Source organism: Mobula hypostoma, chromosome X2, assembly GCF_963921235.1.
Source record: "Mobula hypostoma chromosome X2, sMobHyp1.1, whole genome shotgun sequence".
In the NCBI taxonomy this organism is placed as follows: Eukaryota; Metazoa; Chordata; class Chondrichthyes; order Myliobatiformes; family Myliobatidae; genus Mobula; species Mobula hypostoma.
In genome coordinates this window covers 6,715,550-6,737,294 of record NC_086129.1, presented here as the reverse complement: position 1 = coordinate 6,737,294, position 21,745 = coordinate 6,715,550, and the positions used below count along the sequence as shown (strand labels likewise).

Here is a 21,745-nt window from a genome sequence, read left to right as displayed (position 1 = left end):
GAGAGTGAAGAGTGACCTGGAAATGTCCTCATTCAGGAGGATCAATGGGAATCCCAATGCATCTTATGCATACACAGAAAGAACAGTGGAGTGGGGTGAGGACAGGACCACTCAGGGACAAAGGCGGGAGTTTATGCCCGGAGCCAGAGTTAGCATGTGAGGTAGTAAATGAATACTGATGTTCACTCAGTGTAGAAGGAGGAAAGCGTGATGAGAAAGGCGGTATGGTGATATTCTCCAGCGTGTTGATACTAAAGAGGAGGTGCTGTTGGGTCTCTCAGACCATTTAGATGAGTAAGTCCTTTGGGGGATTTAGACCATTGGGGGACACAAATCACATGCAGTTAAATGCGATGTTTAAACTGCCGGAACCATACTGTAAGAACAGAGATCTTAACAACATCTGACCCGTACTGTAAGGGAATGGAATGGTCTATCTCTGGTGTAAGCATATCCTGCGCATGTGACTGCACAAGTATAATCAACATTTGACTACAGGGACAGTGAACTTTACAATATCTAGACCTTCACTACCAGGACACAGAACAATAAAACTCACAGCACTGTGCAGTGAGCACACACTCCTGTACACACCCAGCACTGTACTCCACCGTTAAACACTTCAAGGACAGGGAACTGTACAAACGTGATATTGTACTACAATTCATGAACACTATCTATCCCCTCAATCCCACTGGACATCTCTCAGGATGTAACAGAGAGTTGACAAAGGAGAACCTTGAATGATCTGTGCTTCAATTTGCAAAGGTTTTTGAAATGCTGCTGGCAGAAAGAGGAACAGAAACGTAGGCAGGTTCTGTAAAGTTGGAAAGAGTAGTGTGTGGCTGTAATTTCCCCAACATTTACTCAGATTTTCTTAGTGTCGAGGCTCTGAGGAGTGGAATTTGTTGGCATCCTGGAAATACTTACCAGCATTTACAGCCTATACTATGTCAGCTTGTGCAGATTTAGCATGTCCTCTAAAAAATTGATAATGTTCTCTGGATATTTAGTGGAGAATAGCCTGACTGGTCTGGTTTAGAAACACCGATGCCCTTGAATGCAATAACAATTGAAATGCTGTGGATGCAGCCAGTCCATCACAGGTAAAGCCCTCCTCACCACTGAACACATCTACAAGGAGCGCTGTCACAGGAAAGCTGCATCCACATTCAAGGACCCCATCATCCAGGCGATGCTCTCTTCTCCATGCTGCCATCAAGAAGGAGTTACAGGAGCCCCAGGTCCCACAGCACCAGGTTCAGGAACAGCTATTAAACCCCAACAATCAGGCTTCGGAAGCAGAGGGGATAATGTCACTCAACACAACAATGAACTCGCTCTCAGGGAATCCACAGCTCATGTTCTTGATTATTACTGCATATTTATCATCCGTTTTGCTTTGCTTTTTGTTTACTTTCACAATTTAGTCTCTTTGTTGTCTGTTCTACATTGGTGATTTGCCAGTCTTTTATGTGTGCAGTTTTTCATTCATTCCTTCTTGTATCTTTGTATTTACTGTGCATGCCCGCAACAAAATGTATATGTTGACATTTGTTCTTTAACAATAAATTTACTTTCAACATTGAACTACACAGAAAGTATCTTGTGAGAATAGGTGGAGTACGATAGGGCTTTTCTCTTTGGCAGGAAGCAGGATGAGAGGGGACTTGATTGAGGTAGACAAAATGATAGGAGGTATCAAATGAGTGGAAATCCAGAGCATGTTTTCCAAAGGGAAAGTTGTTAAAACAAGGAGGCCCAGTTTTAAGGTGATGGGAGAAAAATGTGTGTATGTTTTTTTTTGGGGGGGGTGTTGTGCGGATGACTGAGGATAACTTTTAAGCACAGAAAATGTGTGGAGTTTACTGCTAGGGATGGCGGTAAAGGCAGATGCATTAGGGACACTTAATAGACCTTGCACTGGGCATGACCCTTGCAATTGATGAATTTCAGTGGGAGACCATTTTGATAACAGTCATCCTCAAAGATGGACACAATCTTGGAGGATTTTGCTAAACTAAGGGCAGCTGATGATCACTTCCCACCTTGTACTTCCTGCTCACCTTCCACCACCTTCTTATCCTGACCTCTCATTACTTTCTTCCGGACTTTTTAAACGGTCTGTGCCCGAAATGTTGAGAGTTTACTATTTTCCTTACATGCTGAGTTCCTCCAGCATTTTGTGTGTGTTGCAAGGTAATGAGAAATATGTTAGGTAGGAGCTGGGGAGAGCAAAGGCCGGGAGTAGCTGTAACTCACACCTGACGTCTGAGAGTTATTTAATGATGAGTGGTTCAAAATTCAAATGGTTTATATGAGGGGGAAAGACAAGAATCCAGACATTGTATGATTAGAGATGTTGTAAATGCTGTCAAAAAGCAAAAGGAATTATAAGGAACGTTTAGAAAGTGGAAAATAGACAATGCCCTTGATGGATATGCAGCAATATGCAAGTTGAACAGATAATCTGCAGTGCTGAAAGATGGTAGGGGACAGGGAATAATTTTGCTGAGCAAGCCTGGAGAGAACACCTTCTAGGTACATTAACAAACAAAAGGGGCACTGCAGAGAAAGCAGGAATGTAGCCAACTCAGTGGTGGAGGAGTGAAAGAATGTTTGGAGCCGGGATATGTGACCACATCACCAAATGTATATTTCACGGCAGTATTCCCCAAACACAAAGTGATGGCGGTGCGGGGTGGGGAGGCATCAGGAAGGATCCGATGATATTCCACGCACATTGCTAACACATTGCTGGGAGCACTGGGACTCTCATAGAACAGGAAGGTTGATAACTCACCAGGACTGAATAAAATTCACTCCAGGTTATTGAGTGAATGGGGCAAGATTGCAGATGGCAGGATCTTTCACAGAGATACCTGTAGTCTATTTTGAATCACACATTTTGCTGTAGAGGACTGCAGATGAGCCAATAATTTACGCCGTTTAACATGGGCTATAGACACCAACCAGGAAAAGCATAGTTGAAACAAGAATTTGGTGCAGTTGTGGTTATTGAAGAAAGTTTCAAAGGATTCAGCAGAACACAGAGCAGCTGGAAATGTGGGCAGAGGAATGGCATATGAGGTGTTGTACCCGAGGACGTGAAATTTTAGAAGATGTTTTTTTTTGTTTCAGTATCTCTCTCCAGTTGGAGTAGCAAGAATGGCAGTTCTGCCAGTGACGTTCTCTGCCTCAGGATGTGGGAGGTCAGTGTCCCCGATAAATAAACATGAGGGACATGCACCAGCTGTAGCTCCTGACTGACCGTGTGAAGTAAATGGAGGTGGAGATCGACAGACCTGGGTTCATCAAGAACAATGAGAACTCGAGGCGCTCAAGCAACAACATGGATTGTCAAACCGTGAGGAAAGGGGACCACTGGAAGAACCGCGCCGGATGCTGAGGAAAAGGCTCATTACTCTGAGAAGAGCGGAGCAACATCGGAGGTGCAGGAGAGAAAGAACACAGAACGATCTGCATTTATCAGTCACCCATTTCAGTTCACCAAACAGCTGCTGGGACAGAAGAGAAGCAGGAAGCTGTCCTGCACAAAGGAACAGATGGATCGCCATCTTCGAGGTACCTTCAGCAATCCGGACAGGGAAGTTGAACTGGGAGACTGTGATGCCCGCATCGCCCCCACAGAACCAACAGAGGTTTTCGACCTTCGACGGCCTCTCTCCAAGGAGGTTCAGCAAGTAGTCAAGAAAGCCAGAGCTGGCTCAGCTCCTGGGCCGAGTGACACCACCTACAACATCTACAAACGCTGCCCCCGGCTTCTCCGGCGGCTGTGGAGAATCCTCAAGGTCGTCTGGAACAGAGGCGAAGTGCCCAAGCAATGAAAGTATGCAAACGGGGAGTGGATACCAAAACAAGAGAACTCCGAGAACATCAGCCAGTTTAGAATATCCTTGCTGAGTGTTGAAGGGAAGATCTTCTTCAGGGTGGTGGCAGAGCGCCTGACAGAGTACTTCCTGAGGAACAATTACATTGATGCCTCCGTCCAGAAGGGCGGCGTCCCAAGGGAACCAGGCTGCTTGGAGCACACTGGAGTCATCACACAGCTCCTGACAGAGGCCAGAGAGAATAAGGGTGACTTAGTGGTTCTGTGGTTGGATTTGGCCAATGCCTGTGCGTCAATCCCCCACAAGGTTGTTGAAGACGCTCTGAGGAGGCACCATGTCCCTGAAGGAATCAGAAGCTTCCACCTGAGAGTCTCAACAGGGCCAATGACATCAGACTGGTGCCGGCTGGAGATTCGGATCATCACAGGCTGCGCCATCTCTGTCATCCTTTTCGTCCTGGCAATGAACACGCTGGTAAAATCTTCAGAGCCGGAGTGTCGAGGCCCGAAATCAAGATCTGGGATCCGCCAATTACCAATACGAGCCTTCATGGATGATCTGACCATCACTACGGAGTCACTGCCTGGTGCGAGGTGGATCCTTGAGGGGCTGGAAAGGGTGATGAGGTGGGCAAGGATGTCCTTTAAGCCTGAAAAATCTAGATCTGTAGTGCTGAAGAAGGGGAGAGTACGGGATAAGTTTCGTTTCGCTATTCAGGACATTCCAATTCCTACCATCAGAGAGAGCGCTGTTAAAAGTCTTGGGAAGATGTTTGATGCCACACTCAGAGATAAGGCGGCAATAAGAAACACCTGTGGGGAGTTTGAACAATGGTTGTTAGAGGTTGACAGGACTGGCCTTCCAGGGCGGTTTAAGGCATGGATTTACCAGCACGGTGTACCACCAAGAATCCTCTGGCCACTGCTTCTCTATTTCCAATGTCCACTGTTGCTGAATTAGAGAGGGTAGTCAGCCGGGTCCTGCGAAGGTGGCTGGGTTTACCGAGGACCATCAGCAGCATCGCTCTGTACAGGAATAACTGCAAACCGAGGCTCCCCCTGAGATCCATCGAGGAGGAGTTCGAGGTTTTGCGAGCAAGAGAGGTCCTGCAGTTCCGGGAATCTTCAGATCCAAAGGTTGCCAGAACAAGAGTGGCAGTAAGAACTGGAAGAGAGTGGAGAGCAGAGGCTGCAGTGGGAGAAGCTGAGGCGCGACTGGGCCACAAAGTGCTGGTGGGGGCAGTCGCCAAGGGGAGAGTTGGACTTGGAAGCCTTGAGGTCCCCCATTTTGACAAAGTACAAGGGAAAGAGCGACAAGAACTGGTTCAGAATGAAGTAAGGGCAGCTGTGGAGGAGGAGAGGACCAGCAGAGCTGTGGCAATGAAACAGCAAGGAGCCTGGACCAAATGGGAGCAGGTGATCGAGCGAAAGATCACGTGGAATGATCTCTGGAAGGTGGATTCACATCACATCAAGTTCCTTATCCAGGCTGTTTATGATGTCCTTCCTTGCCCATCCAACCTGCACTGCTGGGGCCTTGCAGAACGACCAGCTTGCCCCCTCTGTGAGAAGACCGGCACGCTAGAAGAAGAAGAAGAAGAAGAAGAAGAAGAAGGAAGAAGATCCCTTCGTGAGATGGTTACAACTAAGGTGAATGACGCTGCAAAGTTTTGTGTCCGGCAGGAGAGTCAAGGGAAAGAGTCGCACAGTGCAGGGTCCCCAGTGGCTGCTCCCCTCGGAACAGGAACACGTTTTGAATACTGATGGGGGAATAACCTCTCCGGCCACACCAGCAGCATCCAGGCTGTTGGCGCTGACAGTGTCTCAGATGCCCAGTCGGGAGGGCAAGATCGGGCAGGACAGCATTTGAGAGAAATCCGTGTGCATGGCCAAGTCAGTGATCGCTCCCAGGTCTGCTGACATCCACTCCACTCCCCTTGCAATTTTTGCTCATTTCTTTCTCAATTCCTGCTAAAACACTGTTTACATTTACATCATTTATTATTATATTGCAATTTGTCCTCTACTGTGCCTATTGTCTTGTGTATTAATTATTGTACTGCCCTGCACTGTTTGTGCACTTTATGTAGTGCTGTGAAGGTCTGTAGTCTAGTGTAGTTTTGTGTTGTTTCATGTAGTACCAGGGTCCTGGAGGAACGTTGTTTTGTTTTTACTGTGTACTGTCCCAGCAGTTTATGGTCGAAATGACAATAAAAGCGACTTGACTTGACTTAAGCAACACATCAAAGTTGCTGGTGAACGCAGTTTGGCAAAATGAGCAACAGTGAACTATTATCTGATTGGGGAAAATGTTCACACAACAGAAGTACAGAAGGAAATATGAGTCCTTGGGCAAGACTCCCAGAAGGATAACTTACAGGTTGAGTCTGTGGTAAAGAAGGCAAATGCAATGCTGACATTTGTTTAAATTCAAGTAGAATATATATGGGCATCCGTTATCTCGTGAGAGCATGGATTTGCGCCTTGGAAGGTTTCCAGGGCGCAGGCCTGGCCAAGGTTGTATGGAAGACTGGCAGTTGCCCATTCGGCAAGTCTTCCCTCTCCACGCCACCGATGTTGTCCAAGGGAAGGGCACTGGGACCCATACAGCTTGGCACTGGTGTATGGCAGAGCAATGTGTAGTTACGTGCCTTGCTCAAGGACACAACACGCTGCCTCAGCTGAGGTTCGAACTAGCGACCTTCAGATCACTAGACCGACACATTAACCACTTGGCCACGAGCCAACTATAACCGAGTAGAATATATAAGCAAGGAGATAATGCTGATAGTTTATAAGACACTACTTAGGCCGCACTTAGAATATATCTCAGAAAAGGTGTGTTGTCATTGGAGAGGGTACAGAGGATGTTCAAGAATACGATTCCGGGAATGAAGGGTTCAGATATAAGGAGCGTTTGCCAGCCTTTGGCCTGTAATCCTGCACTGACTTATTTTTTTTTAATAAATGCGGGTGTTGGGGGGTAAATCTCACTGAAACCCACCGAATGTGGAAAGGTCCGGATAGTGCGGATGAGGAGAGGAATTTTCGAATGGTGGGGTAGCCATAACAGAGGGCACAGTCTCAAAACTGAGGAGTGACCTTTTAGAGTAGTTAAGGAGGATTTTATTTAGTCAGAGAGCAGTGAATCTGTGGAATTCTCTGACACAGACGACAGTGGGTGGGGGCAGGTTTGTGGGTACATTTAAGGTTGAAGCTAATAGTTTGCTGATCAGTCAGGGCATCAGGCCAAGGAGGCAGGTGCAGGGGGCTAACGGCATTTCATTGGCTTTGTATCTGCACTTGGCACAATGACAATAAAGTTGAATCTAATCTAATCTCATCTCATCTATTGGCTCACTTAAATAATTTTTCATCGCGTCTCTCCTGTGTGTGTGTTTTTTTTTGTTCTCTCCTGTTGGTTATGTGAAAGCTTTCCAATCCTCTAACTTCCCACTATTTTCTTGGTATATTATATGACCCCCCTTTTGCTTTTATCAAAAACAGGAGAGAATCTGTGGATGCTGGAAATCCAGGAAACACATACACAGGATACTGGAGGATCCTAGGAGGCCAGGCAGCATATATGGGAAATAGTAAACAGCCGGCGTTTTGGGCCGAGACCCTTCATCAGGACTGGGGGGAAAAATATATCTCACCAGAGGAAAATGTGTGGGGTTTGGAGAGTGAAAGAAGTGGTAGGTGATGGGTGAAACTGGGAGAGGGTTAGCAGTGAAGGAAAAAAATCTTAGGATATAATTTCCTTAACGATTGTCGAAAAATCATTGCTAACACTTCCACATTTCTTCAGCCGTCTCTTTCAGATCTCTGGGGTGTACAACATCTTGTCCAGGTGACCTATTTACCTTCAGACCTTTGTGTTTCCCCAAGAACCTTCTCCCGAGTAACGTAACTTTACACATTCTGACCACTGACATCTGGGACTTCCATATTCCTGCCAGTGAATTCGACAAATAAGAGTGATGTACAATACTTATTCAGTTCATCTGCCATCACCTTGCACCCCCACCCTATTACTACCTCTTCAGCATCCTTTTTCAATGGTCCGATATCCACTTCCGCCTCTCTTTTACACTATATCTACCTGAAGGAAAATGTTGTACCCACTTTAATATTACTGGCTAGCTCACCGAAGTATGTATTCCATCATTTCCTTCTTAATTATTTTAGTTGCATACTGTTGCTTTTCAAAGCTTCCCAATCCCCTAACTTCCTAGTATGCCCTCTCTTTGGTTTCTATGTTGCCTGTTCTGTCACCTTACCTTTGGAATACTACATCCTCTTTGTGAAGTATATATCCTGTGCCTTCTGAATTGCTTCCAGAAATTCCAGCCATTGCTGCTCTGTTTTCATCCCTGCCCGTGTTCTTTTCAAATCAATATTGACCATTTTTTTCTCTCTCGTGCCTCTCTAATTCACTTTATTCCACATCTGACGTTAGCTTCTCTTTCTGTAATGTCAGAGTGAATCTGATCATATTCAGATCACTTGCCCCCGAGGGTTCTTTGAACTTAAGTGATCTAATTGATTCTGGTTCAATACAACACCCAATCCAGAATAACTCATCCCCAAGTGGGCTCAACCACGAGCTGCTCTAAAAAAGCATCTTGTAGGCATGCTAGGAATTCCTCCTCTTGAGACCAACACCATCCTAATTTTCCTAATCACCTGCATGGCAATCCCTCATGTCTTCTGTAACTCTGCCCCTTTGGCACGCATTTTCTATCTCCCACTGTAATTTGTGGACCACATATTTACTACTGTTTGGAGGTCTCTACACAATTCCCATGAGGTTTTTTTTTTACATCTGCTGATCCTTAATTCTACACCTTGCAACCCTATGCCACCCCTTTCTAAAGATTTAATTTAATATTTTACCAACAGAGAAACACAACCCCACTAGCAGCTTGTTCTTTCAAGAAACACATAAGTATCTGGGAAACAAGAGGACCTGCAGTTGCTAGAAATCTGGAGAACTACACACAAAGTGTTGGAGGAGCTCAGCATGTCAGGCATCATCTATGGATGGGAAGCAACATTTCGGGCCAAGGCTCTTCATCGAGACTCGATACCCACGTATCTGGAATATCAACAAGCACAGAAAGGAGAAAGTAGTGCAAAATAGGGAAAGCCTTTGACAAAATTTAGTCCAAGGCTTAAAAAATCCTGCCAAAACCAGCTCAATAGTTAACAAATACAACAATGGCAATAAACACTTTCATCAATACCAACATTGACTTTTTTTCAGAAAAATATCTTGGACCCGTTTCAATCAGTAACATTTACAACGATAAATAAGAACTATTTACACTCAAACCCACTTAGATTAACACTATCTTGGATAGAAGGACGAAGAGAAATAACATACATGAAAAAATCACAAAGAAGTCAGATAAAAAATCTAAGTATATATTTTCATCAAAAATGAACAGGATTCAGCGCTCCATGTGCGTATATGTAATCGTGATAAGAAATACAGACCAGAAAACTTAACTGAGAGACCAACTCAGAAAAATGAATCATCACTCTGGAAGAAAACATCAACCAGTGGAATGAGTATGACCCTCCATGGGAGACATCCCAAGGATCTGAACAGACGAGATGGTGTCAAGGAAGCAACGAGCACCTGACTGAGAGTTGGAGACCTCTTCCCAGAAACAGAGGTGTTCCTTGCAGAAATACATGATAACGTGGTTAACAAAAGGAAAAAAAAAATCGAAAATACATGAAATACAAACAAACAAGGCACAAAGTGCAGAAAATGCCAAGAGAAACCAGCCACAATCCAACATATTCCAGGATCCTGCAGCAGTTTAACTCAATCTGATTACTTACAAAGGTACAATCAAGTGGCAAAAATCTTGCTTTAAAATACAAACTCATGAATACCCTCCATCACTTCATAAAGGAACCATAAATTCAAGCCTGATCCAGTTTTAGAGTCAAAATATTACAAATTTTGTGATAATCAATACGTTATTTCAGCTAGGATAATCCATAATAACCACCTGGATTTAATATTACAGGATAAACAAGCAGGAATAACTCCCTCAATAGATATAACCATTCCCAACACACACATGTTCCTCGACCAGTGGAGCACCTCACAACGGGCATTGCTGGTGTCATCAGTCCAACAACCGAATTATTTTCCCTGTCAATCAGCTTCCAAATGTTGCTACTCTCTCATTCGTTGCCACGCCCCGCTGCCGATTCCATTCTCATCATACGTTCTTACCCTGCCCATCGTCCATAGCTCCAAACTCTGCCCTGTGCAGACCTGCCTCTGGTTTCTGACCCTGCTCCGTTGAACATCCAACTGATGGTTTCCCATTCTGCTTTCAGTCTTTAGAGGACAGTGGTGGTTTTCAACAACCCTTTAGAAGCATGGAAGATGACCCATAATGTGGAAATAAGCCCTGAATAAGGAGGTTAACTACCAATGTCATTCGTCCTTAGCACAGAGATTTGAGGAGCGAAGACTATCTCAGACAGAACTGCCGTCAGCTCGTCTTCTTCAGTCTGCAGAAAATTCAAGGGAAACCTCTTAACCCACAGAGTGGTGACTGTTTGGAACCCATCACCACAGGGAGAGCAAGAGGGGAGCAACAGGGGAGGATTTAAAAGGACTGTTGTGGAACAGAATCACTGGCAGGGTCCAGCCGGCCTGAGTTAACTCTCTACTGTACACTAGTTCTGTTATAAATTCACTAAGTACCGGAGACAGAGTTTAAAATAGAACTGATTTATTTGTCTCAGATCCAGAATATTAAACTCCAGTCCCATTAAAGGGGAATGAGCAGCAGAAGAATGTCCTCCCATGCCCAGTGAGCAGGGTGCAGAACTGGGTGTGGTGAGCAGCAGCAATGAATGAATGAATGAATGGAATTTATTTCGGTCAGTACAAACATAACAAAAAGCATCATTTTTAATGATGATTTTATAATGATAATTTCATAAGACAAAATTACAACAAAAAACACAGATATTCTTTAAAACAGACTGACAGGGTGTAGGCTGAACCGACAGCTTATTATGTCTACCCCGCTTACTCATACAACAAGATATCTGGTGTCAATCATCACATCAAAACAAAAACAATCATTATCTTTTAACACAAAATCCAGTTCCAAGTATCATTTATTTACATGACACCCATTCATTTTAAATCATGTATTTTATATTTGTTCATTAAATTATTTTGAAATAATTTTATAAACTTGTTAAGTGTGGTGCATGTTTTTAAATTCTCACTACAACTGTTCCATAGATTCACACCTCTGACCGAAATACAATGATTTTTTTTTTACATTTGTTCTTATCCTTTGTTTTTGAAATATACATGTTCCCCTCAATTTATTCTGACTTCCTCTCATTTTAAACAACCTTTGGATACTTTGTGGTAACTGTCCATCTTTTACTTTATACATAATTTGTATTATTTTAAAATCTACAAAATCTCTGAATTTTAAAGTGTTTAGTTGAATAAATAGTGGATTGGTTGGCTCATAATAACTTCCCTAATTTACAATTTGTATGACTTCCTTTTGGAGTAGAAACATTGAAGTTGTATTGGTTTTGTATGTATTTCCCCATATCTCCAAACAGTAAGTCATGTATGGAGCTATAAGTGAACAGTATAATGTATACAAAGATTCCTGATTTAAGAAATCTTGCGCTTTGTACAGTGTTACAATAGACTTTGACATAATTTATATGTGGTTTCCAGCTTAATTTATTATCTATTGCCACTCCTAAAATTTTTGTTTCAGATACCTTATCAATTTAAACATCACTTATTCCAAGTTTACTCTATGAGTTTGGTACACAGTTTCCAAATATTATGAATTTAGTTTTACTTAGATACAGTGATAATTTGTTAATATCAAACCATTTCTTTATAATTTTTAGATCTTTCTCCACTGTATCCATAAGTTGTTTCAGATGTTCCTCACTACAAAATATAGTTGTAGCATCAGCAAATAATACACATTTTAATGTCTGAGAAACCCTACATATATCGTTTATATACAATGTGAACAGCAATGGACCAAGCACTAACCTTGTGGAACCCCACAAATTACCTTCAAAAGTTTTGAATTTGTGTTGTTTATATGCACATACTGATGCATGTCTTCCAAATAACTACTTAACCAGCCATGTGCCACCCCTGTAATACCATATCTTTCTAATTTTGATCATAATAATTTATGGTCAATGGTGTCAAATGCTTTTTTCAGATCAAGGAATCTTATACAGCAATAATTGTAGAGTTCAGCACCGACAGTCACTCTTGAAATTGCATTCAGCAATGGTGATGGACAAATATCCAGCATGCAGCCAATTGAAACTTTCTCCCCAGTGTGAACCCAGTAGTGTGTCACAAGGTATGACTACTGACTGAATCCCTTCCACATTCACAACAGGTGAACGGCCTCTCCCCAGTGTGAACTCAGTGATGCACATTTGGTGGTGATGGCTGAGGGGATCTCTTCCCAAGGTTTGAGCAGGAGAATGGCCTCTCCCCAGTGTGAACTCGCTGGTGTTTCTGTCGATGAGATGATCGAGCGAATCCCTTCCCACATTCACAGCAGGTGAATGGCCACGCCCCAGTGTGAACTGACTGGTGTGCCAGTAGCTCGGATGACCGAGTGAATCCTTTTCCACAGTCTGAACAGGTGAATGGCCACTCCCCAGTGTGAACTGACTGGTGTGCCAGTAGTTCGGATGACTGAGTGAATCCTTTCCCACATTCTGAGCAGGTGAATGGCCACTTCCCAGTGTGAACTGACTGGTGTGCCAATAGGGTGGATGATCGCGTGAATCCCTTTCCACAGTCTAAGCAGGTGTACGGCTTCTCCCCAGTGTGAACTCGCTGGTGACTCTGTAGGTCGGATGACCGAGTGAATGTCTTCCCACAGACTGAGCAGGTGAACGGCCTCTCGGCAGTGTGAACTGACTGGTGTGTCAGTAGGTGAGATGCCTGAGTGAATCCCTTCCCACAGTCAGAGCAGGTGAATGGCCTCTCCCCAGTGTGAACTGACCAATGTCTCAGTAGGTGAGATGCCTGAGTGAATCCCTTCCCACAGTCTTTGCAGGTGAATGGCCTCGCCCCCGTGTGAACTGACTGGTGTCTCTGTCGGTGAGATGATGTAGTGAATCCCTTCCCACAGTCTGAGCAGGTGAATGGCCTCTCCCTAGTGTGAACTGACTGGTGTACCAGTAGGTCGGATGACCGAGTGAATCCCTTCCCACAGTCTGAGCAGGTGAATGGCCTCTCCCTAGTGTGAACTGACTGGTGTACCAGTAGGTCGGATGTCCGAGTGAATCCCTTCCCGCAGTCGGAGCAAGTGAACGGCCTCTCTCCATTGTGAACTCTCTGATGTACCTTCAGATTATATGACCGAGTGAATCCCTTCCCACAGTCCGAGCAGGTGAACGGCCGCTCCCCGGTGTGAACTCGCTGGTGAGCCATTAAGTCAGATGACCAAGTGAATCCTTCCCCACAAATTCAGCAGATGACCAGCCTCTACCCAGGGTGAACTGACTGGTGTGTCCACAGGTGGGATGACCAACTGAATCCCTTCTCACACACAGACAGATGAGTGGCCTTGTCCCAGTGTGAACTTGCTGATGTACCTTCAGTTGAAATGACCCAGTGAATCCCTCCCCACACTCTGAGCAGGAAGGACGGTTGATTGAATCCCTTGCTGCACTTCTTAAATATTTGGACAGAGACGTGTTGAGATTGAGATTCTCTTAGACAAATTCCTTATTGTTTTTAACCTGTAAAAAGATATACAAAATCCATCAATGGATGAAGGACAACATTTCAGATGAGATCACTTTAGTTGCCAAGGTGTGAACTGTTACAGTGAGGTTCAACCCAAGTTGGAGAGAGAAATCATCTTCTAACTGGGCACAGAGCTGGGATCTGTAATGACCATCAAACTCTCTGATGCTCTTCCTGTCTCTCTAAGAATGGGGTATTTCTGTCATCTCCAGTCTGTGACCTGGCTCAGTTTGACTCTCTCCATTGGTGTTATTCCCTGTTCCCACTGAGCTGCATGGGTGCCTGGCCCCACAGTAATTGAAACACTCTCACACAACTAGCCTTTGTTGACGTGCAGCTGTGATTTTCTTTTATGTACTGTTAATTTAAAGTGCCATTGTTTTAACGCCATGTAAATATCTCCTGCTCAGATGTACTGTATGGTTGATCTGCACAGCTGTTAAAAGGACTAAAAAATTAGTACTTTTTAAGGTTCTTGTCACAGTCATAGAAAAGTATAACACAACACAGGCACTTTGGCCCATCTAGTTTGTGTTGAACTATTTAAACTGTCTACTCCCGTACCCCTACCATCCAGGTACCTATACAAACATCTTCAATGTTGAAATTGAGCTCGCATGCACCACTTGTGCTGGCTGCTCATTCAACCCACGGCCTCCGGTTGTGGTCCCACCCCATCCCAGTGGTAAAAGCCAGCTTGCATTTACCCTATCTATACCCCTCATAATTGTGGTATACCTCCATCAGATCTCCCCTCAATCTTCTGCATTCCAAGGAATAAAGTCCTGACCTGTTCAATCTTCCCTTATAACCCAAGTCCTCCAGATGTGGCAGCATCCTTGTAAGTGCTGTCTGAACTCTCTCAACCTCTTTTACATCCTTCCTGTAGGTAGGTGACCAAAACCGCACACAACACTCCAAATTAGGCTGCACCAATGTCTTGTACAACGTCAACATAACATCCATCTCCTGTACTCAGTATTTTACTTTATGAAGGCCATTGTGCCAAAATCTTTCTTTCCATCCCTATCAAACTGGGGCACCACTTTCAGTGAGTTATAGACCTGTATTCCCAGATCCCTTCCTTCTACAGCACCCCTCAGTTTGCTACCGGTCACTGTAAGACCTAGATCCTACCAAAGTGCAACACCTCACACTCGTCTGCATTACATTCCATTTTCCATTTCTCAACCCATTATTCATGCTGGTCCAGATCGCACTGCAGGCCATGATAGTCTTCCTCGCTGTCCACTACACCACCAATCTTGGTGTCATCCACAAATCTGATGACCCAGCGAACCAAGTTATCATCCAGATTACTGATATAGATGACAAAGAACAACAAATCCAGTACCGATCCCTGCGGCACACCACTAGTCACAGGCCTCTGGTCAGAGAGGCAGCCATCTGCTACCACACTCTGGCTTCTCACAAAGCCGGTGTCTCATCCAATTTACAATCTCATCTTGAATGCTGAGTGACCGAACCTTCTTGACCAACCTTCCATATGAGACTTTGTCGAGTGCCTTGCTAAAGTCGATGTAAACAACATCCACTGCTTTGCCTTCATCCACCTTCCTGGTAACTTCAAAGAGAAATTCTATAAAATCGGTTAGACATGACCTACCATGCACAAAGCCATGATGCCTCTCCTTAATCAGTCCACATCTATTCAAATACTTATATATCCGGTTCCTGCACACACGTTCCAATAACTTTCCCACTACTGATGTCAGACTCACCGATGTATAATTTCTTCATTTATTTTTAGAGCCTTTCTTGAACAGCGGAACAACATTGGCTGTCATCCAATCCTCCAGTACCTCACCTATCACTGAAGATTATTTAAATATCTGTGCTTGGGCATTATTCCTGTTTTTTTTAGATTTAATCAATATACATATACTCTATAAAGAGTAATGAATAAGATATATTTATTTATTTATTTCTCTATTATGTATTGAATTGAACTGCTGCTGCTAAGTTTACAAGTTTCATGACACATGTCGGTGATAACGTACTGTCTCAGTACTTTTATATTTGTGTGCTGTAGCACTTCTTTTATTCGAAGTTATTTTGTAAAGAACACTTTTGTTTGCATTTCAGGTCAGATGCTATTTGCATTTCATTGGCTTTGTATCTGTACTCGGCACAATGACAATAAAGTTGAATCTAATAAACTCGATTCTGATTTTGATTGTTTTTTTGATCTGGGGAGAGAAAAGCCAACGGGATGATAGATTATACGTTATTTCTGGTAACAAAACATCTGTAGATGTGAACTTACCACTATCACGGACATTTACAAAGACAGGTGTGTAAAAAGAGTCTGAAGGATCATTGTGGACCCGAGTCATTCCAAAAACAAACTGTTCCAGCTGCTTCTATCCAGGAAGCGGTATCGCAGCATAAAAGCCAGGACCAACAGGCTCCTGGACAGCTTCTTCCACCAGGCCATCAGACTGATTAATTCTTGCCAATGGTGGCACTAGCAAGCCTTACCACTAGGATATTATTCCCCTTCTAGTTCTGTTCCCCTAACAAACAAATCACTTATCACCTCTTTGACTTTCCACTGCCAGGTAATACCCACACGCCCACCAATATCTAAAGTGGACTACCTGTTGTTGTGGGGGATGGCCACAGGAGTACTCTGCGATGGCTATTTAACCTCATTTCCCTTCCTGACCCTCACCCAGTTTCCTGTGTCCTGACCCTCACCCAGTTTCCTGTGTCCTGCACCCTGGATGTAACTCACCTCTGTTCATGTCATATCTATCACCATCTCTGACTCCCAGATGAGCCGGAATTCATCCATTTCCAGCTCCAACTCCATAAAATGAAGGGTTACAAGCTGCAGCTGGATGGACATCTTGTCGGTCAGGGACACTGGAGGTCTCCCCACCTTCCCATCAATGTCTCCTCTAATTTGTAATGACCAGTAGGCACAAAAATCCTGCAATGTGCATTTTATTTTTTGCATGGTGACAACAACATGTGCACGCTGAATTGTATATATAGAGGTATTCATTTCAACAGCTAGCAAATCACTGTCAATAGAACTTTGATCTCCTCTGGGTTTGATCGAGTTCATCTGCACTCTCACACATCCTATGCAGCAGGCCTGTAGTGGGTTATGAAGGATTTTCTCGCCAGAGCTTTTGCACACTGTCCATATGTGACTTGCTTGCAAAATGATGCTTTAAAACGTCAGGTTTCCAAATATCACTCCACTTGTCCCACTTGCAAATTCTCCAGGAACTTTTCCATTGCCACAATACACACAGGTAACACCAGTTTCAGTATTGTACGCAAATATTTCCCCTGAACCATCCCCCAGGTGACTGACGGTGGTGAACTCATTGATGGCAATGCCAATGAATATGAAGGGAAGGGCAGTAGTCTGTCTCATTGGAGTCTGACACATTTGTGATGTGAAAGCTACTTCTGCCCAGGACAAAGGTGTTTGATATCATTATGTACTCAGAGAGAATGGGTCAAAACATGTTTCCACGGGTAGAAAAATCCAGAACAAGAGGAGGTAGAAGAAGCATGGAGGAACTCAGCAGGCCAGGCAGCATCTATGCAAAAGAGTACTAATGCTGAGTTCCTCCAGCATTTTGTGTGTGTTGCTTGGATTTCCAACATCTGCAGATTTCCTCTTGTTTGTGATTGGAGGCAGAACAAAGGTGATTTTCTTAACAGCTGATGTAAAAGATTTTGCCCCCTTTCTCTGTGTTCCGAATCCTTACATTTAGATAGCAAGTTCAGGGCAAAAATCAAAAAGGGCCACTTTTCAGCATAATTGTATAAGGGCTAAGAGTGTTGTAAAAGCAAGCCTGAAGGCTTTGTGTGTCACTGCAAGGAGCATTCGTAACAAGGTGGATGAACTGAATGTGCAGATAGTTATTAATGAATATGATATAGTAGGTACCACAGAGACATGGCTCCAGGGTGACCAAGGATGGAAGCTCAACATTCAGGGATATTCAATATTCAGGAGGGATAGACATGAAAGAGAAGGAGGTGGGGTAGCATTGCTGGTTAGAGAGGAGATTAACGCAATAGAAAGGAAGGACATTAGCCGGGAGGATGTGGAATCGATATGGGTAGAGCTGCATAACAATAAGGGGCAGAAAACGCTGGTGGGAGTTGTGTACAGGCCACCTAACAGTAGTAGTAAGGTTGGGGATAGCATTAAACAGGAAATTAGAAATGCGTGCAATAAAAGAACAGCAGTTATAATGGGTGACTTCAATCTACATATAGATTAGGTGAACCAAATTGGTAAAGGTGCTGAGGAAGAGGATTTCTTGGAATGTATGTGGAATGGTTTTCTGAACCAACATGTCGAGGAACCAACTGGAGAGCAGGCCATCCTAGACTGGGTATTGAGCAATGAGGAAGGGTTAGTTAGCAATCTTGTCGTGCCAGGCCCCTTGGGTAAGACTGACCATAATATGCTGGAATTCTTCAGAAAGATGGAGAGTGACATAGTCAATTCAGAAACAAAGGTTCTGACCTTAAAGAAGAGTAACTTTGAAGGTATGAGACATGAATTAGCTAAGATAGACTGGCAAATGATACTTAAAGGGTTGACGGTGGATATGCAATGGCAAACACTTAAAGATCGCATGGATGAACTACAACAATTGTTCATCCCAGTTTGGCAAAAGAATTAACCAGGAAAGGTAGTGCACCCATGCCTGACAAGGGAAATTAGGGATAGTATCAATTCCAAAGAAGAAACATTCAAATTAGCCAGAAAAAGCAGCACACCTGAGGACTGGGAGAAATTCAGAATCCAGAAGAGGAGAACAAAGGGCTTCATTAGGAAAGGGAAAAAAGATTATGAGAGAAAGTTGGCAGGGAACATAAAAAGACTGTAAAATCTTTTATAGATATGTGAAAAGAAAAAGACTGGTTAAGACAAATGTAGGTCCCTTACAGTCAGAAAAAGTTGAATTGATCATGGGAAACAAGGACACGGCAGACTAATTGAATAATTACTTTGGTCTGTCTTCACTAAGAAGGACATAAATAATCTTCCAGAAGTAGTAGGGTACCGAGGGTCTAGTGAGATGGAGGAACTGAGGGAAATACATGTTAGTAGGGAAGTGGTGTTAGGTAAATTCAAGGGATTAAAGGCAGATAAATCCCCAGGGCCAGATGGTCTGCATCCCAGAGTGCTTAAGGAAGTAGCCTAAGAAATAATGGATGCATAAGTGATAATTTTTCAAAACTCTTTAGATTCTGGATTAGTTTCTGAGAATTGGAGGGTGGCTAATGTAACCTGCTTTTTAAAAAAGGAGGAAGAGAGAAACCGGGGAATTACAGACCGGTCACCCTGACATCGGTGGTGGGAAAATGCTAGTCAGTTATCAAAGATGTAATAACAGCACATTTGGAAAGCAGTGAAATCATCGGACAACGTCAGCATGGATTTGTGAAAGGAAAATCATGTCTGACGAATCTCATAGAATTTTTTGAGGTAAAGTGGATAGTAAAGTAAAGTGGATAGGGGAGAACCAGTGGATGTGGTATATTTGGATTTTCAATAGGCTTTTGACAAGGTCCCACACAGGAGACTAGTGTGCAAACTTAAAGCACACGGTATTGGGGGTAAGGTATTGATGTGGATAGAGAATTGGTTGGCAGACAGGAAAAAAAGAGTGAGAATAAACGGGACCTTTTCAGAATGGCAGGCGGTGACTAGTGGGGTATTGCAAGGCTCAGTGCTGGGACCCCAGTTGTTTACAATATATATTAATGACTTAGACCAGGGAATTAAATGCAGCATCTTCAAGTTTGTGGATGACACGAAGCTGGGTGGCAGTGTTAGCTGTGAGGAGGATGCTAAGAGGATGCAGGGTGACTTGGAGAGGTTAGGTGAGTGGGCAAATTCATGGCAGATGCAATTTAATGTGGTTAAATGTGAGGTTATCCACTTTGGTGGCAAGATCAAGAAAACAGATTATTATCTGAATGGTGGCCGATTAGGAAAAGGGGAGGTGCAATGAGACCTGGGTGTCATTATACACCAGTCATTGAAAGTGGGCATGCAGGTACAGCAGGCGGTGAAAAAGGCGAATGGTATGCTGGCATTCATAGAAAGAGGATTCGAGTACAGGTGCAGGGAGGTACTACTGCAGTTGTACAAGGCCTTGGTGAGACCACGCCTGGAGTATTGTGTGCAGTTTTGGTTCCCTAATCTGAGGAAAGACATTCTTGCCATAGAGGGAGTACAAAGAAGGTTCACCAGATTGATTCCTGGGATGGCAGGACTTTCATATGATGAAGGACTGGATCGACTAGGCTTATACTCTCTGGAATTTAGAAGATTGAGGGGGGATCTGATTTAAACGTATAAAATTCTAAAGGGATTGGACAGGCTCGATGCAGGAAGATTGTTCCCGATGTTGGGGAAGTCCAGAATGAGGAGTCACAGTTTGAGGATAAAGGGGAAGCCTTTTAGGACCGAGATTAGGAAGAGTTCTTCACACAGAGAGTGGTGAATCTGTGGAATTCTCTGCCACAGGAAACAGTTTGAGGCCAGTTCACTGGCTATACTTATAGAGGGAGTTGGATATGGCCCTTGTGGCTACGGGGATCAGGGGGTATGGAGAGAAGGCAGGTACAGGGTTCTGAGTTGGATGATCAGCCATGATCATACTGAATGGCGGTGCAGGCTCGAAGGGCCGAATGGCCTACTCCTGTACCTATTCTCTGTGTTCCTATGAGCTCAGCTCTGTCTGAGAGATCCACCGGTTCCCATTCCCTGATCAGCCGGAAGCTCCGCGGTTCCGTGTACGGATCGTGGGGCTCAGAGAGAGGGAAGACAAGAGCACTGTCCCGGGATTACGGGCTACGGAGTCCGGAATCCACAGCAATTGTACTGCAGTCAATGTTGATATCTTTCGCCCGCAAACCATCTCTTACCTGGAGCCGGTTCCGCGAGGCCTTTGTGTACTGCGCGCATGCGTGTTATTCGGGAACACCCGCAACCCTGACGCCTGCGCATTCGATCGGTGCTGCAGCGAAAATTGTTACGCAGAGCTTTATGGGTAATCACGGTGCCATTAAAAGTTTCTGCAAGCTCCGGTTCCTTGCCCAAACCTCAATTTTTTTGTGTGTAGAATACTCAGCAGCTCTTTTAACGCAGAAAGCAGCTCCCACAAACAATACAGTTAAGTATCCGCGTGTTTAATGCCAAAGTAGAACCCTTTACAAATGCGGGTATAAAACACAAGAGATTCTGCTGTTGCTGGAAATGTGGACACATACACACAAAATGCTGGGTGCATGCTGTGCGATGTGTCCTCTGTTTCAAATCAGTACCCCGTAATGACAAGCCGTACAATGGATGCGGTTAAATAATTAAGATTTTATAACTCTTACTTGAAATATGCGATTAGTAGAGAAGCAAATTATAAAATAAAAAGGCGCCAAGAATAATAATTAGACAGTTCCTGCACAAAGAACTCGCTGGAGCTCACGCAGTATCCTCGGTTCACCATTCGATTTCTTCCGAACTCCGCGGGTTCCGAGTCCCCGCTCGGGGTCCGCTCCGCTGGCCAGCTCACAGCATCTCTTCGTGTGCGTCTTCTCTCTTCATCCCCGTGGCGCGTTCTGCCCAAATCCCGCGCAAACAATACAGCTTTCAAATACACAAGAAAGAATAGCATCTGTCCCTATTGGTTACACATGAATACAAGACCCGTTATCACTAATTATAACCCAAACATACTGCTACAGAGAACCCCTTACATCAGCAGTTCAAATTACAGAGAAGTCATTTTTATTAGCCTTAGCAAGTAACACGAAAGAAGAACCCTTTACACAAAGGAGATGTCAGAGGCAAGTTTTTTTACACAAAGAATGGTGGGTGTGCGGAATGCACTGTCGGTGACGGTGAAGGAGGCGAATACAATAAGGTGTTTTAAGAGACTCTTAGATTGGTACACGGAGCCTAAAAAAAAGAGGGCTATGCGGTAGGGTAATTCTAAGCGGTTTCTAGAGTAGAATACATGGTTAGCACAACATTGTGGGCCGAAGGGCATGTAATGTGTTCTAGGTTTATA

General features: G+C 44.0%; 2 protein-coding genes across 3 annotated transcripts in view; one reads left to right on the top strand and one right to left on the bottom strand.

Annotated features, from left to right (window-relative positions):
• LOC134340926 (oocyte zinc finger protein XlCOF6-like) overlaps window positions 1-21,745 on the top strand; it is a 408,299-nt gene that overhangs the window by 317,781 nt on the left and 68,773 nt on the right. The window lies entirely within an intron of this gene.
• LOC134340739 (zinc finger protein 239-like) lies at window positions 9,747-20,648 on the bottom strand. The gene is made up of 2 exons (XM_063038208.1): window positions 20,604-20,648; window positions 9,747-13,657 (listed from the first exon to the last, which is right to left on the bottom strand). The coding sequence occupies exon 2, from the start codon at window positions 13,344-13,346 to the stop codon at window positions 12,324-12,326; it is 1,023 nt and encodes a 340-aa protein (XP_062894278.1). The 5' UTR covers window positions 13,347-13,657; window positions 20,604-20,648; the 3' UTR covers window positions 9,747-12,323.

What these genes read in the sequence shown, in the direction of transcription:
- LOC134340739 (XM_063038208.1), bottom strand. Translation starts at nt 13,346, where the DNA reads ATGGCTCACCAGCGAGTTCACACCGGGGAGCGGCCGTTCACCTGCTCG.